The sequence below is a fragment of the Mustelus asterias genome, chromosome 21, assembly GCF_964213995.1.
Source record: "Mustelus asterias chromosome 21, sMusAst1.hap1.1, whole genome shotgun sequence".
NCBI lineage: Eukaryota > Metazoa > Chordata > Chondrichthyes > Carcharhiniformes > Triakidae > Mustelus > Mustelus asterias.
This window is the reverse complement of record NC_135821.1, coordinates 32,560,455-32,587,001: the sequence shown is the minus strand read 5'-3', so window position 1 is coordinate 32,587,001 and position 26,547 is coordinate 32,560,455. Positions and strand designations below refer to the sequence as shown.

The window sequence follows — 26,547 nt, the reverse complement described above, 5'->3', positions numbered from 1 at the left end:
CTCGAAACCTCTCGAAATGAAGGCCAACATACCATTTGCCTTCTTTACCGCCTGCTGCACCTGCATGCTTACCTTCAGCGACTGGTGCACAAGGACACCCAGGTCCCGCTGCACACTCCCCTCTCCCAATTTATAGCCATTCAGGTAGTAATCTGCCGCCTTGTTTTTGTTCCAAAGGGAATAACCTCACACTAATCCAAATTATACTGCATCTGCCATTGATTAGCCCACTCACCCACCTGTCCAGATCATTCTGAAGGATCTCTGCATCCTCGTCACAGTTCACCCTTTCACCCAACCTGGTATCATTGCAACTTTGAGATGTTACATTTAGTTCCCTCATCCAAATCGTTAATATATATTGTGAATAGTTGGGGTCCCAGCACCGATCCCTGTGGTACCCACTAGTTACTGCCTCACAATTTGAAAAGCACCCATTAATTCCCACTCTTTGTTTCCTTTCTGCCAACAGTTTTCTATCCATCTCAATACACTTCCCCCAATCCCACGCATTTTAATCTTGCACGATAATCGCTTGTGCGGGACTTTGTCAAACGCTTTCTGAAAGTCCAAATATACCACATCGACTGGCTCCCCCTTGTCAACTCTACTAGTTACATCTTCAAAGAATTCCAACAGATTTGTCAAACATGATTTCCCCTTCATAAATCCATGCTGACTCTGTCTGATCCTGCCGCTGCTTTCTAATGGCCTGATCCCTTCACTGAGTGTCAGGCTCTTTCAGGCTGAATGTTGCAGCATCTTTGATGTGTCCTCTTAGTAACAGGGTCTTACATTTCCCAATGCAAGGCAGGGGGTGAGCTTACAATGGAGGAGAAGCTGATACCTGGGCAGGGTTTATTTGTTCAGAAACCTGCCTGGGAGAACTTGGAGCACAAAAACCCCAGGAGTCCAGCGTCAGATTCTCATGTTGACAAAGAGTTCGGGACATTCACCATTCCACTGAGAACTCTCTTTCAAAGAAAAATATTTTTACCAACAGGGTCTTCAGGGAGAGCGGGGATTACCCGGGATGACAGGACACAAAGGAGATCAGGTGAGTTCAGGCCATGAGAGCTCATTAATGTCAGATATGTAACTGTGTGTATGGGGGTTACTGTCAGCGGGAGGGAGCTGGATCACTCCAGGATGGAAGAGCACTCTATTGGAAGCAGGGTATATAACTGGGAGTGGGGCATAGCATCAGGAAAGATGCTTAATGATTTGAACAAGGATCATTATGCAGCTGGACTGATGCTAAAACAGAGCAGCCCTTCAGGGTGCTTCCCAAAGGGGATTATCCCAACAGGCTCGGTGGGGGGCACAGTCATCTCTTGATTCTGACAAAGGGTCATCCAGACTCGAAACGTTGGCTCCATTTTCTCCCCACAGATGCTGTCAGACCTGCTGAGATTTTCCAGCATTTTCTGTCTTTTGTTTCAGATTCCAGCATCCGCAGCATTTTGCTTTTATCATCTCTTGTCTGTTCTGTGGAGTTGCTTCATTCACAGTAGAACAGCCTTGTCCTCGGGGGCTACAGGGAACGCAGAAGCTGCCTTGCAAGCTCCCCCACCAGAAGAAGCTGCTCTCCTTGTGAGGTACAGCCAGTCAGAGTCACTCTGAGTAACCATGATGTGATGTGTTTGCCTCCTAGGGTCCTCCCGGCCCCTCCGGATACCCAGGATCAGTGGGAATGCCTGGCCTCCCGGTAAGTCCTCATTGTGGAGAGTGTCTGTGAAACGAGCACACTGATTGGGCAGGTGTTCAATATTCTGTCCACAATTAAGATGTGATTTTGAGTTGGAGAGTGTTCTACTTGAAAGCTAACGGAGCCATGTGAATCTGGAAGATCTCAGATTGAAAATCGGGCTTTTATCCCAGTCAGTATCCAGTGTTTCTCCCCCGGGCTGGAGAGATGCCCTCATGCTCGAATAGTTGTCTCTTGGTCAGATGTGTGCAATAGAACGTTGGGAGGGATCTGAGAGACAGTGAAACAAGAACTTCTATTTCATGTTGTTTTTGGCCAGGCCCTTTGTATGACTGAGGTAGTGATCGAACTTTCAGCCTCGACTCACACCACCTCACATCACACGGGATGGAACAAGCAAATGCAGCACAATGTTAGCCATAAATTGGTGTTAGATTGTATAAGAGAGAGCAGACATAGGACTGGCATAGTAAATAGTAAAGGATTAGAGCTGCCGCAGGTGTTGACTGCATCTAGACTTACATTGAAAGGAAAGTGTAGAGGGAGCTTTACTCTGTATCTAACCCCGTGCTGTACCTGTCCTGGGAGTGTTTGATGGGGACAGTGTAGAGGGAGCTTTACTCTGTATCTAACCCCGTGCTGTACCTGTCCTGGGAGTGTTTGATGAGGACAGTGTAGAGGGAGCTTTACTCTGTATCTAACCCCGTGCAGTACCTGTCCTGGGAGTGTTTGATGGGGACAGTGTAGAGGGAGCTTTACTCTGTATCTAACCCCGTGCTGTACCTGTCCTGGGAGTGTTTGATGAGGACAGTGTAGAGGGAGCTTTACTCTGTATCTAACCCTGTGCTGTACCTGTCCTGGGAGTGTTTGATGGGGACAGTGTAGAGGGAGCTTTACTCTGTATCTAACCCCGTGCTGTACCTGCCCAGGGAGTGTTTGATGAGTAAGAAGTTTAACAACACCAGGTTAAAGTCCAACAGGTTTATTTGGTAGCAAAAGCCACACCTGAAGAAGGGGCTTAGAGCTTCGAAAGCTTGTGTGGCTTTTGCTACCAAATAAACCTGTTGGACTTTAACCTGGTGTTGTTAAACTTCTTACTGTGTTTACCCCAGTCCAACGCCGGCATCTCCACAGTGTTTGATGAGGACAGTGTAGAGGGAGCTTTGCTCTGTATCTAACCCCGTGCTGTACCTGCCCTGGGAGTGTTTGATGAGGACAGTGTAGAGGGAACTTTACTCTGTATCTAACCATGGTGTAATCCCAGCTTTCTATTTGGAGAATGGGATGTAAGTGCCGTAGCTTGATAGCATAATTGACCTTTTGTCACATATGCTTGAAAGCGTCTGAAAAGGAGTGAGAGAAGACAAACTGAGTGCCAACTTTAAATAAGCAACAGTGTGACTGATTGGTCATTGGTTGCCGCAAGGGGTCAGGATTTATAACGAATGGCATCAAAGGTGAGAAGTCAGAACCGGTCCAAACAGGAAAGGCACAAACAGTTTCAAAACACGCTCACCTCTTATTCAGAAGAGTTGAGGTGATATCTATCTTCTGTAGTTACAGCCTTGTTACTGTCTGTAACTCGTTGTCCTGTCATCATTAAAATGATTGTGTTTTGGTTTGTTCCCAAGCTGACCTACAACAGTATCTCAACAACTATGAATGCTTACATAGAAAAATATCAAGTCTCCCTACAACTTCCTTCCTTCGGTCCTTGCAATGTGACCTGCCTTCGGGTTAGGGTTAGGGTTTGGGTTTTTGCAGTAGAATTCATTTATTCCTGCACCTTGTGAAAGATACCCCCATGAATCTATTTTTAATGTTTCTTTCAGGGGCTGAAAGGAGAGAAAGGTTACTCAGGTCCAGCTGGAGAGAAAGGCGAGTCGGTAAGGACAAGAACATCAGTAAATACCCAGAATCTGTATCGACAAACTCAGGACCAGTGACATTGTCCAGGCCAATTTTGTTCTTAATTGTATCGTTTTTCCTGTCACCTTCCCCTCTCATAATTTCTGTATTCCTTTCTCTCTCACGCGTATTTTGCTTTAAAAGTCCAGGAGATGCATTCCCACTCCTGTTCAAAGTGAAAAGGGAATGGTGATCATTTTTTGAACGATCTCCAGTGACCCCCTTTAAGGCCTGTTGGCCAGGCTGCTTCATACCTGCTCCAAGTGGGCAGAGAATGCACAGAGAATGCTTGACCCAATGGTGCCTCAACCCTACAAACATCACAGTATCAATCCCGAGTTACATATGGCCAGTGGTGTCTGGTCTGAAACAGGCAATATCTCATCAGGACCCAATGCAGCAACCAGAATCTCAGTGCAAATGGGACAGTAATTGATCTGACACCATTTCAGCCTCATCTACGTGACCAGGCCCAAGGCATTTTCTCAGCTCTCTGTCTGACCTATTTGGGGCCGAATGTGAGAGTTATTGATGCCAATTCCTTTTCAGGTTCAACCAGACTATTTGACCTTGAGCTGCATGAGCCTCTAATGCCATTATCCTCCCATTATCAAGACTGTCCTCTGTCCGCCTCCACACTGCAAGCATTTCACAACCAGCCTCCTCCACTCTAACATTCTACTTCTCATTGCAGGGCCCACCTGGTCTCCATGGCCCCCAAGGCCCAGCAGGCCCAACGGTGAGTATGCCGTGTTTTGGAATTAACTGACTAGATCGATAAGAATCGATTAGAGAAGGTAAATTATTATGAAAAGCAGAAATGAGACCTAACTTGTACAAATGGGCCAACTGTGGGCTCAGTGGGGAAACCAGGTAGCTTCAGTGGTTTGTTGAATGGGATTAGGGGTGGAGAGGGTAAAGGGCTTGGGTAGAGACAAAGAGACAGACCATAGAGCTGATGAAAGGCAGTTTAGATTGTACTTCTTGCAAACATTTCACAATTCGTATGTATCGTCCCAAACCAGATGTTTTTTGCTTTTGACTGTCAATTGGGTGTGATGTTTAACCCAGCCTCCTAGATATTGAGGTGCAGGTTGGTTTCTGCAGTGACGTCCACACTCTGTCCCCTCAGAGTCAGACGCCTTGTTAACACTGACTGCCCAGACTTACTGAAGGAGATTGACAACCTGGGTCAGGATGCTGGGGGTCTGCCAGTGGCTGTGGGGTCTCATCTCAGCGTGAGTCACTGATTTTACTAACCAGAGAATGAATTGACAGCACAGGTTCCTGATAGATTTCATCCGAGACTCTGAAAATAGATAGCTAGTGAGATAGTTGATGAGTTGATTTTAATTTTCCAAATACATTAGTTTGGGGAAGGTTCCATTAGATTGGAAAATAGCAAATGTAACTCCTTCATTCAAAAAGGGAGAAAGACAGAAAGCAGGAAACTACAGGCCAGTTAGACTAACATCTGTCATATGGAAAATGCTAGAAGTTATTATGAAAGCTATTATAGCAGGGCACTTGGACAACTTCAAGGTAATCAGGCAGAGGCAACATTATTTTGTGAAAGGGAAACCATGTTTAACCGATTTATTGGAGTTTTTTGAAGGAGTCACATGTGTTGTGAATAAAGGGGAACTGGTGGATATACTGTACTTAAATTTCCAGAGGGCATTTGATAAGGTGCCACATCAAAGATTACTGCATAAAATATAAGCTCATGTTATGGGAGGTAAACCTATTGGCATGGATCGAAGATTGGCTAACTAACAGGAAACAGAGAGTTGGCATAAATGGGTTATTTTCTGGTTGGCAGGATGTAATGAGTGGTGTGCCACAGGGATCAGTGCTGGAGTCTGAACTGTTCACAATTTATATAAATGATTTGGATGAAGGGATTGAAGGTACGGTTGCTAAATTTACTGATGCTACAAAGATAGGGAAGAAAATAAGCTCTGAAGAGAACATAAGGAGGCTACAAAAGGATATAGATTAGGTGAGTGGGCAAAGATTTGCCCCCTTTGCAAGAGGTGGAAGTTTATCGGGGGTAGGCAGGAATGTGAAATTAAGGGTACAATCAGGTCAGTCATGATCTTATTGGATGGTGGAGCAGGCTCGAGGGCCGATGTGTTCCCTCAAGTGTAAGTCTGTCTTATGTGCCCAAGTCCATCCAGACCATAAGCACAACCTCTGGAGGAAAAGCATCATCATCTGACCCACAGCAAACATCTCCCTGCAACAGCCAGTCACTGAGAGAGAGGACAAGGTAGCATGTTTTTTATCCGTTTGTGGGATGTAGGCACCACTGATTGGGTCAGCATTTATTGCCCATCCTTGAGGGCATTTAAGAGTCAACCACCAAGGGCCAAGTCTCACCTCCCTGCGTGCGTCCCGCAAGTGTCGGTCAGCGTGTGGACACTGAAATGATATTGTTAAAAATCTATGATGTCGTTGAATACCCCGTGACATTCTGGTGCTTGTTACAATCCAGCTGATACGATCAGACAAGTCAGTTCCTAGTCTGGAACCCGGCCTGATAGATGCTAACTTTTATTCCATTTAGCAATGTGGAGAAGTTGCTGAACAGAGTCACAGAGACTGCTGATGTACTTGTAACAAAATATTAAAACATTTACTAAACCAGAAAACATTAACCATAATAAGTTCCACTCTCACCCCGACTACACCTTCACAGATATGTACAGATTTATAAGGGTAGCAAAAGCTCCAAAATCTATCTTATACTCTCACATTCACAGTCAGTACACAGTCCGGCAAATCAATGGGTGAAATGTGATCAGGCACACTACACTCTGAAATCGAGTGGCAGACGCCACCCTAAACAACTGCTCTGGATTTCTCATCAACTCCCCGCTTCCCACTCTGTGAGCTAACTGGACTCACTGGAGCTCTGTCTTTCACACAAGGGTTTCCGAGCTCAACACTCAAAGTACTCGCTTTAGTCTCTCCTCCCAAACAACGCTTTTTCTCAGACACCTTCCATAAGGGTCCACCTCCAGGGTTTCATTCTCTCCCCTAGATCTCCATGTACATTCCAGCTTCACTTTCCGCGCACTTTCTCAGGTATTCAGATGTACCCACAGAACATCACTGCTTCACAAGCCTAATTTACTTTAAGTCTTCTTCCTTCAGTTTTCTCAGTTGAAACTCGGAATCTTCTTTTGCTCCTCACCCTTAACTTCACTGAAGAGGACCTTTTCCAGATTCCTGTTCTTTTCCTTTGACTTAACGTAAGGGTCTCCTCAGGACCTTTCTCCTTTTTCTTTCAGACCTGCAGTTCCCTTTCCCAGTGGACTGCTAACAATTTGGTATCTCCCTTAAGATCCAGAACTCAGTCGACGTTCACCATTCCACTAACTTAAGAGAAACTCACCTAAGATTCTTCAACTTATTTTCCTCAGCAATCTGCTAGTATTGTCCAACTAGAGAGAGATTTAAACTGCTCCTTTCACCTTAGAGCCCAATCACCAACTGAACAAAAAACGCTGTCCTGTCTCTATGGGCCCCTTGTTTCTAGGCAACATAGGTTTTCCTACTGTTAGTGCCATAAAACCTCATAAAATTGCAGTCATATTTTAAAGTGAAATCAAAATCAACACACAAATGCAGAAATATAAATTAAACTGAACCTTATTCCTAACACCCACAAAATATAAATATAACTTAAAACTAGCTCTATTTCCTCAATTCCCACGCTCCATGTTACTTATTAATTTAATCTGTGCTGAATCCAAGTCTGATTTGTGGAGATGTCAAGACAACTTGGTCTTCAAAAGCAGGCAAAGCAGCTGGATTATCAGATAGTTTAGTCATTGGGTTTGATTCACTGATGTGGGAGATGGTGTTTTGACGCAGAGGTAAATCCCCTTTACCTCGCTCCGTAATCTGGTAAAGTGTTTGGGAAAGTGTTAACTGTTCTACATTAACGTTCAGAGGTTCATTAATATGAAGACCTGACGCTTGCTTTAAATGAATAATTAACAAACTATTTATTTTAACCAACCAGGAACTTTAACCAGTAACATTTTAATTAAAGGATGGTTCGACTGAAATTCTGTTCAAATAAACACGAGGATCATTCATTACCAAAACAGTAATAACAGAATTTTAGTCACTCTCAAAGAAATTATGCAACCAGGTGTGATAGCGTTCGGAAAGTTTTGGAGTTCTTCAGTAGGTGTCTGTTGTCTGTATGCGCTGTCTAATTTAGTATTTTTCACTGGTTAGAGGGTGGGTTTACCTTAAGACCTGTCTGAAACTAGCAGAGTTGAAAACTAACTGCTCCAGTTGATCTAACTGCCCTTAACTGCCTTTAATTGCTTCAGTTAATCTGATTCTGGCCCTGACTTGGGAGATGTTCTCACGAACTGAACTGAAGTCACTGAAGACAGGCAGTTGAATTCCTGTTTATATTCTGGATGATCTATCCATTCCCTATAACCCGATTGGTCTGAGGTTGAAAAAAACAGCAAATTCCAATCTGATAGGTTCCCTCTAGCTGAGTGTTTTCTTTAAAAACATAGGCTAACAAAATACAAAAACCTGCAGAGCCTGTTTCCAAGGCAACCCTGTTGTCTGGCTTTTGGTACAACAATGTTGCACTCTTTGTATCCTATGTGCCTTGTATTTAAACATTCAAGCCCTGAATACAAAACCAGCTTTTAAAGGGACCACGCCTGTTGTTCTCCTTCTCGTATTTTACATTCTTTACAAATCTTTCTTTACATCTTTACAAACTCAACTTCACAACAATGGAATGTAATTGTCCACAAAGACACTAATTGTCCTTATGAAGCCCCTGCAGGTGAAGATTATAGGCATGTTGTCCCGGTCCAGTTGAGAAACACCAGTTGAATCCTGATTGGCAATCTGTAGGATTCGAGGGAAATGATGGTTTAGGGTGAAGCTGCTGCCCACTCTTCACACGGGCATTGTTAGTAAAGGAACATCAAAGTATCATAAAAGATTGACCATATTGGATGATTCAAGGAGAGCTGCACCATTGGTGAGCTGTTTCTCCATAGAGAGCTGTCATGTCAGTGTACGGGGTAACTACAGGACTAATAGCATGGCCTGGGCACAGTGAGACATTGGGTGTTGATCAAGGGGTAACCAGCTGACCCTACCTCATGCTCTAAAGGAAAATACAGTAAGAAGTCTCACAACACCAGGTTAAAGTCCAACAGGTTTATTTGGTAGCACAAGCCACAAGCTTTCGGAGCACTGCCCCTTCATCAAGTGAGTGGGAGTCGTCTTCACAAAAAGGGCATATAAAGACACAAACACAATTTACAAATAGGAAAATGACATGGGAACTGAGAGCACGCTGGGGAGCTGGGTTGGGTAATCATGTAGCAGCAATTTTTAAAGGGCTATTGATTGCCCTGAGTTCACTGGCTTTGTTTCAGCTAAAAAAAAAGTGGCTTCTACTCAAAACACCAAAATCTCAATTGGGTGTTGCTGATGGTGGAGCAGGAGGGTATGCCGCACAGAGTAACCTGATGTGGTGGAGAGGGACATCACCCTCACACCCCCTCAGAGAAATGTGCCCGTCACAAACTACACTTGGCATCAGTAGCATTGTTCAGATGGATTGTGGGTATGTTCCTTCTCCACATAGAAATGGACCCAATAATGAACCTCTGGCACAGCAGTTTTGACTCCCACTCAGGATGAGCTGTGCATGACCAGGCCCCCTGCCTGAGAATGACTATGTTGAAGAGTTTGTAGCCTTATTGAAACCTATGTATTTGTAATGACAGGTGTGGTGATAAGGATCTGCTCTAAGTATGTGATCGATGAGGCAGGTCTTCTGATGCAAGCATTCATTGGGCAGAAGTGCGATTAAGAAATCGGACTTCAACACTAAAGGCCAATTCTCCAATCGAAGCCTCCCTCCAGTGAATTTGTTACAACTGTTAAACCTTTCTGCTTTCTTTTTTCTTTGACAGGGTCCCAAAGGCGGCCCAGGATTACCGGGTTCTCGAGGCGAAAAGGGAGATCAAGTAAGTAGTGCTTCTGATTGTAATTATTGACAGAACTGTGGGTAGACTGTTCCCTAGTGACCAACCAATCTCATGGGGATTGCAGTTCCAAGCATTGTACCCTGTCTCTGATCTACGAGCTCAGCATGAGGACTCTATCCCACTGGAGATGTGGGTCAGGCAGTGCACATGTTTAAGGTTGCCACTCCTTCCGAGGCCTCAGGCCTCTGACAGAGCTTCAGACTGTAGACATTGGCTAAAATACAACTTTCATCATCAATCTCTCCAGAATTGTATTGAGAAAGCCTCCCTCTGACAGAGATTGGAAGGTTGCATTGGAGTGCTGTCCATTCCTCATGGAACAGAATGTGTCCCAGACCAGAGGGATGCTCTGTCTGATGAAGAGTCTTGGCCTTTATGAGTTAGAGCAAGGATCATGACCTTCAAAATTAGAAGCAGGTTGTTCAGGTGATGTTAGCAGGTACTCCCTCACACAGTGCGGTGGAAACCTGGACTTCTCGCCCATGAAAGGCTCTGGATTCTGGGGGTTAGCTGAAATCTTTGAGATTGGTTGAATCTTGTAGGGCGGGTGTTTTAAGGCATATGAAAGAAAGATCAGACAATGCAATTGAGGTACAAATCAGCCCCATATTCTAACTGACCAATAGAACAGGTGGATGGGCTGAATGGACTCCTCCTGTTCCTAACACTGGCCTTTCACTTTTAGAACCAAGTGAACACAGCCCCTGAGCATCATTCAATAGCTGCTCCAACATCGCGTGAATGGGTAACTGGGGGCAAAAGTTGCAAATTGTGATGAGATTGGGACACTAAGGATGAGAAACAGCATGGTGACGTTTCCATATCCAGGGCTAATCTCTCTGCATTCTTTTCCAGGGGTTTCAGGGACAGCCTGGATTTCCTGGACAGCAGGTGAGTGAGACTTCACTAAAGAATGGACAACATTTGGGATCTAAAATATTTAGGCAGCTAGAAAATTGTCTTTTTAACCTGGGCTCCAAATTCCCAATAAATTAATAGTTAAAGAGCTAACTGAGTATCTGCTGAGAAGGAAAGACTTTCATCTATATAGCACCTGTCACATCCTCAGGATGTGACAAAAATGGCCTCATGGTCAAAGAAGTATTTCTGAAGAGAATTCAATCTTCTTTCCTCAGCAAACATGAGAGGCAATTAACGCTGAACAAAAGGCCACGAACAGCAGTGAGATAAATCAACAATTAATTTGAGCTATGTTGACTGAGGGATAAATATTGTAAGAAGTCTCACAACACCAGGTTAAAGTCCAACAGGTTTATTTGGCACTAGCTTTCGGAGTCTCAGGCTCATTCATCAGGTGAGTGGGAGTTCTGTTCACAAACAGGACAGATACAGACACAAACTCAATTTACAAAATAACGGTTGGAATTCGAGTCTTTACAGGTAATCAAGTCTTAAAGGTACAGACAATGTGAGTGGAGAGAGGGTTAAGCACAGGTTAAAGAGATGTGTATTGTCTCCAGCCAGGGCAGTTAGTGAGATTTTGCAAGCCCAGGCAAGTCGTGGGGGTTCCAGATAGTGTGACATGAACCCAAGATCCCGGTTGAGGCCGTCCTCATGTGTGCGGAACTTGCTATCACTCTCTGCTCAGCAATTCTACGTTGTCGTGTGTCATGAAGGACGCCTTGGAGAATGCTTACCCGAAGATCAGAGGCTGAATGCCCGTGACCGCTGAAGTGTTCCCAACTGGAAGGGAACACTCCTGCCTGGTGATTGTTGAGCGGTGTTCATTCATCCATTGTCGTAGCATCTGCATGGTCTCCCCAATGTACCATGCCTCGGGACATCCTTTCCTGCAGCGTATCAGGTCGACAACGTTGGCCGAGTCGCAAGAGTAGGTACCACGTACCTGGTGGATGGTGTTCTCACGTGAGATGATGGCATCCGTGTCGATGATCCGGCACGTTTTGCAGAGGTTGCTGTGGCAGGGTTGTGTGGTGTCGGGGTCACTATTCTCCTGAAGGCTGGGTAGTTTGCTGCGGACAATGGTCTGTTTGAGGTTGTGCGGTTGTTTGAAGGCAAGAAGTGGGGGTGTGGGGATGGCCTTGGCTAGATGTTCGTCTTCATCGATGACATGTTGAAGGCTCTGGAGAAGATGTCTCAGCTTCTCCGCTCCGGGGCAGTCTCCGGAGCCTTCAACATGTCATCGATGAAGACGAACATCTCACCAAGGCCATCCCACGCCCACTTCTTGCTTTCAAACAACCGCACAACCTCCAACAGACCATTGTCTGCAGCAAACTACCCAGCCTTCAGGAGAACAGTGACCACGACACCACACAACCCTGCCACAGCAACCTTTGCAAGACGTGCCGGATCATCGACATGGATGCCATCATCTCACGTGAGAACACCATCCACCAGGTACATACACTTGCGACTCGGCCAACGTTGTCTACCTGATACGCTGCAGGAAAGGATGTCCTGAGGCATGGTACATTGGGGAGACCATGCAGACGCTACGACAACGGATGAATGAACACTGCTCGACAATCACCAAGCAGGAGTGTCCCCTTCCAGTCGGGGAACACTTCAGCAATCACGGGCATTCGGCCTCTGATCTTCGGGTAAGCATTCTCCAAGGTGACCTTCATGGCACACGACAGCGCAGAGTCGCTGGGCAGAAACTGATAGCCAAGTTCCGCACACATGAGGATGGCCTCAACTGGGATATTGGGTTCATGTCACACTATCTGTAACCCCCACGACTTGCCTGGGCTTGAAAAATCTCACTAACTGTCCTGGCTGGAGACAATACACATCTCTTTAACCTGTGCTTAACCCTCTCTCCATTCACATTGTCTGTACCTTTAAGACTTGATTACCTGTAAAGACTCGCATTCCAAACATAATCTTGTAAATTGAGTTTGTGTCTGTATATGCCCTGTTTGAGAACACAAGTCCTCACTCACCTGATGAAGGAGCCTGAGACTCCGAAGGCTAGTGCTGCCAAATAAACCTGTTGGACTTTAACCTGGTGTTGTGAGACTTCTTACTGTGCTTACCCCAGTCCAACGCCGGCATCTCCACATCATGGATAAATACTGGCCAGGACACCAGGGATAACTCACCTGCTCTCCTACAAATAGTGCTATGGGATCTGTTGTGAAAGGGCAGACTGGCCACGATTTAACATCTTATCTAAAAGATGCTATCTCTGACAGTGCAGCATTCCCGCAGTCACAGCAATGTCAGCCTTTAGTTCCAGAAGGTGATGTGAACCCACTGCCTCTGACTCAGCCTTCCACTGATAAGGAACAGAACTGTGTGTGAGGTGATATCGAGCAAGTTGGTTCCTGTTCTGGGGGATGTCACTTTGAGGAATGGAACTGATGTGTGGTGAATAGCAAATGAAAACAGATAAATGCTGGAAGCACCCAGTGGTTTGGTCAGATCTGTACAGAGAACAGACCAGCTAATGTTTCGGGATTAGTCACAAATGCAACAGAAATTCTCTTTCAAAGGGACTTGGTTAGTTGTAAAGTGTTTTGTGATATCCTTGGGTGATAGCACTATAAAAATTCAGGTCTTTTTTCATTAGAACCAGAGAATATTACAGTTTAATAACTTTTAAAATTAAGAGAACAACAGAAAAATGACACAACGTGCACACATACGCATGTGCACACACGCACATACACACGCACAGATACGTACAAAAATGCAGACCTACACTCGCGCGCAGGCACGCGCGCACACACACTCAGACTTAACATTTTGTGAAGAACAAGCGGTTTTCACAAGCCCTTCCTAGGGATGTGAGATGAGTTGGGCAAAGCTGAATACAGTTGATCATCTCTTAATTTTCCCAGAAGCTGATATCACAAATTTTAATAGGAGACTGATGTTTAACGCAATGACCAGACTCTGAACAGTTGATATAATTCTGGCCCAGGATGTCTGAGATAATCCTCACTTTGTTATACACCCAGGTCAAACTGAGCTTTTGGGAACACGAGAATCCCTCCCCACCCCCTCTCCCACATCATTTAACACCAATGATCGATAGAAAATCACCCTTCCTGCAAGAGTAGCAGCTAAAGATTCTGTTCTAAGACTGAATCTATTGTCCACTCTACCCACGTGCTATTGTGTTGTACAAATATTCACTGCTGGGCTGTCCGGATGTTTGTTTCCATGTTGTACAGCTATCCAGTGCTGTGTTGTACAGATATTCAGTGTTACTTTTTCAGTATGTAGACAGGCCAACTAGAGGTGAGGCTATATTGGATCTGGTGCTGGGAAATGAGCCAGACCAGGTGCTAGACTTGGAAGTTGGTGTGCATTTTGGTGATAGTGACCACAATTCGGTTACGTTCACCTTAGTGATGGAAAGGGATAGGCATGAACCTCGGGCCAGTGGTTTTAGCTGGGGGAAGGGTAATTATGAGGCTATTAGGAGAGAATTAGGAAACATAGGTTGGACTAGGAGATTACAGGGACTGGGAACGTCCGACATGTGGAGTTTTTTCAAGGAGCAGCTACTGCGAGTCTGTGATAGGTATGTCCCTGTCAGGCAAGGAGGAATTGGTAGGGCTAGGGAACCGTGGTGCACCAAAAAAGTTTCTTTGTTGGTTAAAAAGAAAAAGGAGGCTTATGTTCGGATGAGACGTGAGCACTCGGGTAGTGCACTAGAAAGCTTTAGATTGGCTAAGAGGGAGTTGAAGAGCGAGCTTAGAAGGGCTAAAAGGGGACATGAGAAGACTTTGGCGGATAGGGTTAAAGAGAATCCTAAGGCGTTCTATAGGTATGTCAAGAACAGAAGGTTGGTTAGGGCAAGTTTAGGGCCAGTTATAGATGGCAGAGGGAAGTTATGTGTGGAACCGGAGGAGATTGGTGAAGCATTGAACCAATATTTCTCTTCGGTGTTCACGCAAGGGGACATGAATATAGCTGAGGAGGACACTGGGTTGCAAGGGAGTAGAATAGACAGTATTACAGTTGATAAGGAGGATGTGCAGGATATTCTGGAGGGTCTGAAAATAGATAAATCCCCTGGTCCGGATGGGATTTATCCAAGGATTCTCTGGGAGGCAAGAGAAGTGATTGCAGAGCCTCTGGCTCTGATCTTCAGGTCGTCGTTGGCCTCTGGTATAGTACCAGAAGATTGGAGGTTAGCGAATGTTGTCCCATTGTTTAAGAAGGGGAACAGAGACTTCCCCGGGAATTATAGACCGGTGAGTCTCACTTCTGTTGTCGGCAAGATGTTGGAAAAAATTATAAGGGATAGGATTTATAGTTATTTGGAGAGTAATGAATTGATAGGTGATAGTCAGCATGGTTTTGTGGCAGGTAGGTCGTGCCTTACTAACCTTATTGAGTTTTTTGAGAAAGTGACCAAGGAGGTGGATGGGGGCAAGGCAGTGGACGTGGTATATATGGATTTTAGTAAGGCGTTTGATAAGGTTCACCATGGTAGGCTTCTGCAGAAAATGCAGATGTATGGGATTGGGGGTGATCTAGGAAATTGGATCAGGAATTGGCTAGCGGATAGGAAACAGAGGGTGGTGGTTGATAGTAAATATTCATCATGGAGTGCGGTTACAAGTGGTGTACCTCAGGGATCTGTTTTGGGGCCACTGCTGTTTGTAATATTTATTAATGATCTGGATGAGGGTATAGTTGGGTGGATTAGCAAATTTGCTGATGACACCAAAGTCGGTGGTGTGGTAGACAGTGAGGAAGGGTGTCGTAGTTTGCAGGAAGACTTAGACAGGTTGCAAAGTTGGGCCGAGAGGTGGCGGATGGAGTTTAATGCGGAGAAGTGTGAGGTAATTCACTTTGGTAGGAATAACAGATGTGTTGAGTATAGGGCTAACGGGAGGACTTTGAATAGTGTGGAGGAGCAGAGGGATCTAGGTGTATGTGTGCATAGATCCCTGAAAGTTGGGAATCAAGTAGATAAGGTTGTTAAGAAGGCATATGGTGTCTTGGCGTTTATTGGTAGGGGGATTGAATTTAGGAGTCGTAGCGTTATGTTGCAACTGTACACAACTCTGGTGCGGCCGCACTTGGAGTACTGTGTGCAGTTCTGGTCCCCACATTACAGGAAGGATGTGGAGGCTTTGGAGAGGGTGCAGAGGAGGTTTACCAGGATGTTGCCTGGTATGGAGGGGAGATCCTATGAGGAGAGGCTGAGGGATTTGGGATTGTTTTCGCTGGAAAGGCGGCGGCTAAGAGGGGATCTTATTGAAACATATAAGATGATTCGAGGTTTAGATAGGGTGGATAGTGATAGCCTTTTTCCTCTGATGGAGAAATCCAGCACGAGGGGGCATGGCTTTAAATTGAGGGGGGGTAGTTATAGAACCGATGTCAGGGGTAGGTTCTTTACCCAGAGGGTGGTGAGGGATTGGAATGCCCTGCCAGCATCAGTAGTAAATGCGCCTAGTTTGGGGGCGTTTAAGAGATCCGTAGATAGGTTCATGGACGAAAAGAAATTGGTTTAGGTTGGAGGGTCACAGTTTTTTTTTTTAACTGGTCGGTGCAACATCGTGGGCCGAAGGGCCTGTTCTGCGCTGTAATGTTCTATGTTCTATGTTCTAGATGTTCAGCATTGCGATACAAAGATGTTCTTTGCTGTTCTGTACAGATGTTTAATGCTCTGTTAAGCAAATGTTTAGTGTTGTGCTATGATATTCAGAGGTTTAGTACTATGATGTATAGTTGTTTGGGACTATGTTATGCAGATGTTTGGTACAGTGTTGTACAACATGTTTAAGACTGTGTTGTAAAACGTACTTAAGACTGTGCCATACAGATCTTTAGGACCATGTCGCAGTGATGTTAAGTATTATACCATACAGTGTTGTACAAACATTTAGTATTGTACTGTACAGCTGTTGGGCACAGTGTTGTGCATATGTTTAGTACTGTCTTTACAGAGGTATAGATTGTGTACAGACGTTTAGCACTGTATGTATATTTTGTACAGTTACACCATTTAGGACAGTGTTTTATAGTTGTTCAGTACAGTGTTGCATAGATGTTCAGGATTGTGTTGTATAGATGTTTTGGATTGTTTAAAGATGTTTTTGACTGTAATGCGCAAGTGTTTAGGACTGTATTGTACAGATGTTTAGTCATGTTGCACAGTTGTTTAGTACAGTGCACAGATGTTGTGTTGTGCAGATATTTAGAACTGTGTTGTACAGATATTTAGCACTGTGGAGATATGTTTGGGACTGTGTATGTTTTAGTTTATTTATTAGTGTTACAAGTAGGCTTACATTAACACTGCAGTTAAGTTACTGGGACAATTCCCTAGTCACCACACTCTGGCCCCTGTTTCGGTACACTGAGGGAGAATTTAGCATGGCCAATGCACCAAACCAGTGTTTCAGACTGTGGGAGGAAACTGGAGCACCCGGAGGAAACCCACGTAGGCACAGAGAGAACATGCAGACTCCGCACAGACAGTGACCCAAGCCGGGAATCAAACCCGGGTCCCTGATGCTGTGAGGCAGCAGTGCTAACCACTGTGCCACCCTATACAGATGTTTGGAACTGCATTGCACAAGATGGTCAGCACGCTATTGTGCAAGATGTTTAGGTGTGTGTCATACAGATGTTTAGTATAGTCATGCAGATATTTAAGAATGTACATGTATACAGGACAGTGTACAGATGTTTAGGACTTTTGCACAGTTGTTTAGCACAATGTAATACCAGTGTTTAAGATTGCATTATATTGGTTCTATTCCAAGTGCAGGTGGTTCTATTCCAAGTGCAGGTCAGTGGGACTAGGCATAAAATGGTTCGGCACAGACAAGGGCCAAAAGGCCTGTTTCTGAGCTGTAATTTTCTATGGTTCTATGGTTCTATGATACTTAGTGCTGTATTGTACCAGTGTTTAAGATTGTGTTGTACAGATGCCGACCACTGTATTTTACAGATGTTTAGGACTGTGTTGTACTGTTAATTAATAGCGTACAAATGTTGAGGACTGTGTTGTACCGGCATTAAGGACTAGTTACACAATCATTTAGGACTTATGTTTGACAGTCATTTAAGACTGCATTTTGCAATTGCTTAGTATTGTGTACAGATGTTTAGGACTGTACTGAGCAGGTATTTATTATTGTGTTGTACAGATGTTTAGACCTGTGTTGTATAGATGTTAAGAAATATGTTGTACAGATGTTTGACTCTAGTGTACAGATTTTTAGTTCTGCATTTTACAGGCATTTTCGTCTGTGCTGTACAGACCTTTGAAAGGAAATTTTTACAACAGTGAAGATTGAAGAGCGATTGAGGGCTCAGTGGTGAGGAGTTATTATCCCGTAATGATCATGTGGAGTGTGTGGGAGATTGTGCACACAGAAAATTCTATTAGTTTTGAGATAGCTATGGAGAATGATAGGTCTGTCCCAAAAGTTAAAATTCTAAATTGGGGCAAGGCCAATTTTGATGGTATCAGACAGGAACTTTCAAAAGTTAATTGGGGGAGTCTGTGGGAAAGCAAAGGGACGTCTGGTAAGTGGCACACTTTCAAAAGTGTGTTAACCAGGGTTCAGGGTAAGCACATTCCTCTTAGAGTGAAGGGCAAAGTCGGGAACCCTGGATGACTCAGGATATTGAGGCCCTGGTCAAGAAGAAGAAAGAGGCACATGACATGCACAGGCAGCTGGGATCAAGTGAATTTCTTGAAGAGTAAAGGGGGTATAGGAGTAGAGTTAAGAGAGAAATCAGGAGGGCAAAAAGGGGACACAAAATTGTTTTAGTAGATAAGGCAAAGGAGAATCCAAAGAGCTTCAACAAATACATAAAGGGCAAAAGAGTAACAAGGGAGAGAGTCGGGCCTCTTAAGGATCAACAAGGTAATCTATGTGCGGATCCACAAGAGATGCGTGAGATCCTAAATGAATATTTCTCATCAGTATTTACTGTTGAGAAAAGCATGGATGTTAGGGAATTTGGGGAAGTAAATAGTGATGTCTTGAGGAGTGTACATATTACAGAGAAGGAGCTGCTGGAAGTCTTAAAGCACATCAAGGTAGATAAATCCCTGGGACCTGATGAAGTGTATCCCAGGACGTTGTGGGAGGCTAGGGAGGAAATTGCGGGTCCCCTAGCCGAGATATTTGAATCATCGATAGTCACAGGTGAGGTGCCTGAAGATTGGAGAGTGGCAAATGTTGTGCCTTTGTTTAAAAAGGGCTGCAGTGAAAAGCCTGGGAACTACAGGCCAGTGAGCCTCACATCTGTGGTGGGTAAACTGTTGGAAGGTATTTTGAAAGACAGGATCTACAGGCATTTAGAGATGCCTGGACAGGACAGTCAGCATGACTTTGTGAGTGGAAAATCGTGTCTCACAAATTTAATTGTGTTTTTTGAAGGGGTAACCAAGAAGGTAGATGAGGGCAGTGCAGTTGATGTTGTCTACATGGACTTTAGCAAGGCCTTTGACAAGGTACCGCATGGTAGGTTGTTGCATAAGGTTAAATCTCACGGGGTCCAGGGTGAGGTATCTAAATGGATACAAAATTGGCTTCTTGACAGAAGCCAGAGGGTGGTTGTAGAGAGTTATTTTTCAAACTGGAGGCCTGTGACCAGCAGTGTGCCTCAGGGATCAGCGCTGGGCCCACTGTTATTTGTCATTTATATTAATGATTTGGATGAGAATATAGGGGGCATGGTTAGTAAGTTTGCAGTTAGAGGAGAGGCTGTACTTGATCTGGTGCTGGCTAATGAACCTGGACAGGTGGAGGATCTCTCAGTGGGTGAGCATCTTGGGGATAGCGATCATAATTCTATCTCCTTCACGATAGCATTGGAAAGAGATAGGATCAGGCAGGCTAGGAAAGTGTTTCTCTGGAGTAAAGGGAAATACAGTGTCATCAGGGAGGAAATTAGACGGGTAAATTGGAAGGAGGCATTCTTGGGGAAAAGTACCGAAGGAAAGTGGAGGATTTTCAAGGAATGTTTGTCTGGAGCTCTGCATGACAACGTTCCGATGAGACAGGGGGGTGTTGGTAGGGTACGGGAACCGTGGTGCACGAAGGTTGTGATGAACCTGGTGAATAAGAAAAGAGAGGCGTACAGAAGGTTCAGAGAGCTAGGAGGTGTTAAGGATTTAGAGGAGTATACGGGATGTAGGAAGGAGCTTAAGAAGGAAATTAGGAGAGCGAGAAGGGGTCATGAGAAGATCTTGGCGGGTAAGATTAAGGAGAATCCCAAGGCTTTCTACAAATATGTCAAGAGTAAAAGGATGAGATGTGAAGGCATAGGACCCTTAAAAGGTGAAGGGGGAAAAGTTTGTGCGGAACCGTTAGAAATGGCGGAGGTGCTTAATGAATACTTTACCTCGGTATTCACGGTGGAAAGGGATCTGGGTGGTTGTACTGCTGGTTTGCGGTGGACAGAAAGGATCGAGCATGTGGACATAAAGAAAGAGGATGTGTTGGAACTATTGAATGGCATCAAGGTTGGTAAGTCGCCGGGACCGGATGGGATGTACCCCAGGTTACTGTGGGAGGCGAGGGAGGAGATTGCGGAGCCTTTGGCGATGATCTTTGCATCGTCGATGGAGACGGGAGAGGTTCCGGAGGATTGGAGGATTGCAGATGTGGTCCCTATATTCAAGAAAGGGAACAGGGACAGCCCGGGAAATTACCGACCGGTGAGTCTAACCTCAGTAGTTGGTAAGTTGATGGAGAGGATCCTGAGAGACAGGATTTATGATCATCTAGAGAAGTTTAGTATGATCAAAAGTAGTCAGCACGGCTTTGTCAAGGGCAGGTCGTGCCTTACGAGCCTGGTTGAGTTCTTTGAAAATGTGACCAAACACATTGACGAAGGAAGAGCGGTGGATGTGGTCTATATGGACTTCAGCAAGGCGTTCGATAAGGTCCCCCGTGCAAGACTTCTTGAGAAAGTGAGAGGGCATGGGATCCAAGGGGCTGTTGCCTTGTGGATCCAGAACTGGCTTGCCTGCAGAAGGCAGAGAGTGGCTGTGGAGGGGTCTTTCTCTGCATGGAGGTCAGTGACCAGTGGAGTGCCCCAGGGATCTGTTCTGGGACCCTTGCTGTTTGTCATTTTCATAAATGACCTGGATGAGGAAGTGGAGGGATGGGTTGGTAAGTTTGCTGACGACACCAAGGTAGGTGGTGTTGTGGATAGTTTGGAGGGATGTCAGAAGTTGCAGCGAGACATAGATAGAATGCAAGACTGGGCGGAGAAGTGGCAGATGGATTTCAACCCGGATAAGTGTGTAGTGATCCATTTTGGCAGATCCAATGGGATGAAGGAGCAGTATAATATGAAGGGTACCATTCTTAGCAGTGTAGAGGATCAGAAGGACCTTGGGGTCCGGGTCCATAGGACTCTTAAATCGGCCTCGCAGGTGGAGGATGCGGTCAAGAAGGCGTACGGCGTACTAGCCTTCATTAATCGAGGGATTGAGTTTAGGAGTCGGGAGATAATGCTGCAGCTTTATAGGACCCTGGTTAGACCCCACTTGGAGTACTGCGCGCAGTTCTGGTCACCTCATTACAGGAAAGATGTTGAAGCCATTGAAAGGGTGCAGAGGAGATTTACAAGGATGTTGCCTGGATTGGGGGGCATGCCTTATGAGGATAGGTTGAGGGAGCTTGGTCTCTTCTCCCTGGAGAGACGAAGGATGAGAGGTGACCTGATAGAGGTTTACAAGATGTTGAGAGGTCTGGATAGGGTAGACTCTCAGAGGCTATTTCCAAGGGCTGAAATGGTTGCGACGAGAGGACACAGGTTTAAGGTGCTGGGGGGTAGGTACAGAGGAGATGTCAGGGGTAAGTTTTTCACTCAGAGGGTGGTGGGTGAGTGGAATCGGCTGACGTCGGTGGTGGTGGAGGCAAACTCGTTGGGGTCTTTTAAGAGACTTCTGGATGAGTACATGGGATTTAATGGGATTGAGGGCTATAGATAGGCCTAGAGGTAGGGATGTGATCAGCGCAACTTGTGGGCCGAAGGGCCTGTTTGTGCTGTGGCTTTCTATGTTCTATGTTCTATGACACCAAAATTGGTGGCATAGTGAACAGTGAAGGAAGTTATCTCCAATTGCAACGGGATCTTGATCAATTGGGCCAGTGGGCTGACGAATGGCAGATGGAGTTTAATTTAGACAAATGCGAGGTGATGCATTTTGGTAGATTGAACCAGGGCAGGACTTACTCAGTTAATGGTAGGGCGTTGGGGAGAGTTACAGAACAAAGAGATCAAGGGGTACATGTTCATAGCTCCTTGAAAGTGGAGTCACAGGTGGACAGAGTGGTGAGGAAGGCATTCGGCATGCTTGGTTTCATTGGTGAGAACATTGAATACAGGAGTTGGGACGTCTTGTTGAAGTTGTACAAGACATTGGTAAGGCCACACTTGGAATACTATATGCAATTCTGGTCACCCTATTATAGAAAGGATATTATTAAACTAGAAAGAGCGCCGACAAGATTTACTAGGATGCTGCCGGGACTTGATGGATTCAGTTATAAGGAGAGGCTGAATCGACTGGGACTTTTCTCTCTGGAGTGTAGGAGGCTGAGGGGTGACCTTATAGAGCTCTATAAAATAATGAGGGGCATAGACAAGGTAGATAGTCAATATCTTTTCCCAAAGGTAGGGGAGTCTAAAACTAGAGGGCACATGTTTAAGGGGAGAGATACAAAAGTGTCCAGAGAGGCAATTTTTTCACACAGAGGGTGGTGAGTGTCTGGAACAAGCTGCCAGAGGTAGTCGTAGAGGCGGGTACAATTTTATCTTTTCAAAAGCATTTAGATAGTTACATGGGTAAGATGGGTGTAGAGGGATATGGGCCAAATGAGGGCAATTGGCATTAGCATAGGGGTTTTAACAAAAAGGATGGCATGGACAAGTTGGGCCGGAGGACCTGTTTCCATGCTGTAAACCTCTATGACTCTAAAAAGATTGAATAAAGAGAGTTTCAGGGGATGAGTCTGTTCGGGTCAATGTGTAGTTAGGATAAAGATTTCAGGAACCGGAGGATACAGGGCTGTGGGGTGATTTAGGATTCTGGAGGAGGGAGCAAACATGTGGACTGAATAGTCTTGTTTTGTGCAATAACTATCTCTCTGCTCTGTGGGATTATTATGTTCAGATACACAATGGCTGAGAGAGTAACTGGTCACCAGTCTAACCCCTATCTTTACCGTGTGTTTACCAGGGGCCGATAGGTTTCCCAGGAAAGTCTGGATCACCTGGACCTGGAGGACCACCTGGTGAAAAGGTAAATCCAATCTGATGGAGTGAACAGAGGAGAAGACTGAGATTGGGAGATTTGTGTTGGGTTACTGTTTTGACGGGTCTGGAATGAAGGGGGATAAAGGGAGTTAACGTTCAGATCAGATATAATCTCACTGAATACCAGAACTGGCTTAAGAACCTTAGAACCCCTACAGTGCAGAAAGAGGCCATTCGGCCCATCGAGTCTGCATCGACAACAATCCCACACAGGCCCTATCCCCATATCCCTAAATATTTACCTGCTAATCTCTCTAACCCTCATATTTACCCGCTAATCCCTCTAATCTACACATCCCGGGACACTAAGGGGCAATTTAGCTTGGCCAATCAACCTAACCCGCACAGCTTTGGACTGTGGGAGGAAACCGGAGCACCCGGAGGAAACCCACACAGACATGGGGAGAATGTGCAAACTCCACACAGACAGTGACCCGAGCCGGGAATCGAACCCAGGTCCCTGGAGCTGTGAAGCAGCAGTGCTAACCACTGTGCTACCGTGCCACCCCGATGCTAGATGAGCTAAGTGTTCCTCTGCCTCAAAGCTGTGGAGAATACTCTGACATATACTCACCTCACAGCATCTACCGATAAACTGAATTCCCACTTTCCAGTCAAAAGCTTCAAAAAATAAACTATGGTCAATGTATAAAACACCAGAATCATCTCTGTCCTTCCCAAAGAGCAAACATTTGGATTTAACACCAACTGACTGTTCCACTTATTGTTATCATTACAGACAGACTACAAATTCAGAGGGGCATGGGGGAGAGAGGGGAGGGAATGGGTAAGAGGAGAGGAGGGAGCGGGAGAGAGAGGAGGAGCGGGGAAGAGAGAGGAGGGAGCGGGGAAGAGAAAGGAGGGAGCGGGGAAGAGAGAGAGGAGGGAGCGGGGGAGAGAGAGGAGGGAGCGGGGAGGGAGCGGGGGAGAGAGAGGAGGGAGCGGGGGAGAGAGAGGAGGGAGCGGGGAAGAGAAAGGAGGGAGCGGGGAAGAGAGAGAGGAGGGAGCGGGGGAGAGAGAGGAGGGAGCGGGGAGGGAGCGGGGGAGAGAGAGGAGGGAGCGGGGGAGAGAGGAGAGAAAGGAGGGAGTGGGAGAGAGAGGAGAGAAAGGAGGGAGCGGGGAAGAGAGAGGAGGGAGCGGGGGAAAGAGAGGGGAGTGGGGAGAGAAGGGAACGGGAAAGAGAGAGGAAGGAGAGGAGAGAAGGGAGCAGGGAGATAGTGAGCAGGGGAGAGAGGGGGGGGGAGCGTGGGGGAGAGAGGGGAGAGAGAGAGGAGGGAGGGGGAGGGGGAGCGAGGGGAACGAGGCAGAAAGAAGAGGGGAGGGGGAGAGAAGGGAGCGGGGAGATAGTGAAGGGGGAGCAGGGGAGAGAGAAGAGGAGAGTGGGGGGAAAGCGGGGGAGTGGGGGAAAGGGCAATGCAAGGACCAAACAGCAGGGCAGGATCAAGAGTGTATAACAGAGGAATTGAGGAGCTTGAGAAGGGAGCAGGTGTGAGAACCTAATGACGTGTAGAATGATCCCGAATGATCCAAAGTGGCTCAGTCAAGACTCCCAGCACAGTGACTGACTGTTAAAGCATCCAAAACATGACCCAGAGTTCTTTCAACCTAGTGAATGTTGACAGAAAATGTGACCCTCTTTATTTGTCGCTGTGGATTACTGACAACCCTCATGACCTTGTGGAGGTCAGTGAAATAACCCCAGTGCCGGTCAGTGTGGGTCAGTGAAATATCCCCAGTGTGGGTCAGTGAGATATCCCCAGTGTGGGTCAGTGAGATATCCCCAGTGTGGGTCAGTGATCCCCCTGATGTCTGGATGGTCAATGCCGTGGTGACACCGCAGTTTCCACACTGCTCAACAGTTTTCAGCCTGGTTATCAAAGGCCTAATTCTAGAATGAGGAAGAAACAACTTAGCAGAGACCTCTATTTGTGCCCAAGTTAGATACCAGAGTGAGTGGAATGAAACCAGTAATGGAAACTTCTGTAAAGACGGGTGAGCATCTATTAATAAGTGAGAGAAATGTCTGTTGTGTATTCCAGGGCAATGATGGGAGTGTGGGTCCAGTCGGGCCGCTTGGTCCTCCAGGCCGAGGTGGACCTCCTGGACTACAGGTGAGTTTTTCTTCCGATTAGTGCCTGCTTTTTCCTGGGCTTTATAACGGAGGCTAAGAATGCAAAAACGAGGAAGCTCTGGTAAGCCTTTTAGAAATCACTGATTAATCCACGGTTTAGGAGATTGTGTCCATTTTGGGATCTACTGGAATTGCACTTGGGATGTGAAAGTTCCGTTATTTGGAGACTGGAAGCTGGGCGTGTTCTCCACTGAGCAGAGAAGATTAAAGGGAGCTTTTATAGAGGTGATCAAATTGAGAATGGCTTTGCTCAGGTAAACCAGAAAACACCAATTTAAGATAATTGGCAAAATAACTCAAGGGGAAATGGATTTTTATTCAGTGAACTGATATGATCCTGCCTGAAAGGCAAATACTTGCGAAGGAGCGATTTGAGGAATATTGGGAGAGTGCGAGGATCTGAGACGAATTGGATAGATCTCTTGTAGAGCTGACACAGGCCTGATGGGCCGAATGGTATTTGTCATTCTCTGATCTCCATTTGTCTCAACAGCTCCAGCGCTGACGGGCAATTACTTGATTTGATTCAAATTTATATCATCCGGGCCAGAATGAGTCAGTCTGACCAGAGTTCTGGATGCAAGATAATAACTCTACAAACCGTCTCGGGAGTTATAGAGTCACAGAGGTTTACAGCTTGAAAACAGGCCCTTCGGCCCAACTTGTCCATGCTGCCTAGTTTTTGCAATTAAGCTAGTCCCTATTGCCCATATCCCTCTATACCCATCTTACCCATGTAACTGTCTAAAAGCTTTTTAAAAGACAAAATTGTATCCGCCTCTACTACTACCTCTGGCTGCTTGTTCCAGACACTCACCACCTTCTCTGTGAAAAAAATGCCCTTCTGGACACTTTTGTATCCCCCCCCCCTCTCATCTTAAACCTATGTCCTCGAGTTTTAGACTCCCCTGCCGTTGGGAAAACATGTTGACTATCTAGCTGATCTGTGCCCCTCATTATTTTATAGACCTCTATAAGATCACCCCTGAGCCTCCTACGCTCCAGAGAAAAAAGTCCCAGTCTATTCAGCCTCTCCTTATAACTCAAACCATCAAGTCCCAGTAGCATCCTGGTAAACCTTTTCTGCACTCTTTCTAGTTTAATAATATCCTTTCTATGATAGGATGACCAGAACTGTCCACAGTATTCCAAGTGTGGCCTTACCAATGTCTTGTACAACTTCAACAAGACATCCCAACTTCTGTATTCAATGTTCTGATCAATGAAACCAAGCATACTGAATGCCTTCTTCAACACTCTGTCCACCTGTGACTCCACTATCAAGGAGCTATGCACCTGTACCCCGAGATCTCTTTGTTCTATAACTCTCCCCAACAACCTACCATTAACTAAGTAAATCCTGCCCTAGTTCGATCTACCAAAATGCATCACCTCGCGTTCATCTAAATTAAACTCCACCTGCCATTCATCAACCCACTGGCCCAATTGATCAAGATCCTGTTGCAATCCTAGATAACCTTCTTCACTGTCCACTA

General features: G+C 45.6%; 1 protein-coding gene across 3 annotated transcripts in view; it reads left to right on the top strand.

The window, feature by feature from the left end:
- Positions 1-26,547, top strand: part of col16a1 (collagen, type XVI, alpha 1) — a 425,594-nt gene that overhangs the window by 359,954 nt on the left and 39,093 nt on the right. For all 3 annotated transcript variants that reach the window (XM_078237703.1, XM_078237702.1, XM_078237701.1), the window contains 8 exons: positions 1,004-1,057; positions 1,655-1,708; positions 3,541-3,594; positions 4,311-4,355; positions 9,595-9,648; positions 10,525-10,560; positions 22,844-22,906; positions 24,960-25,031. In XM_078237703.1, the coding sequence (XP_078093829.1) occupies positions 1,004-1,057; positions 1,655-1,708; positions 3,541-3,594; positions 4,311-4,355; positions 9,595-9,648; positions 10,525-10,560; positions 22,844-22,906; positions 24,960-25,031 (432 nt within the window). The remainder of the gene's footprint in view (positions 1-1,003; positions 1,058-1,654; positions 1,709-3,540; positions 3,595-4,310; positions 4,356-9,594; positions 9,649-10,524; positions 10,561-22,843; positions 22,907-24,959; positions 25,032-26,547) is intronic.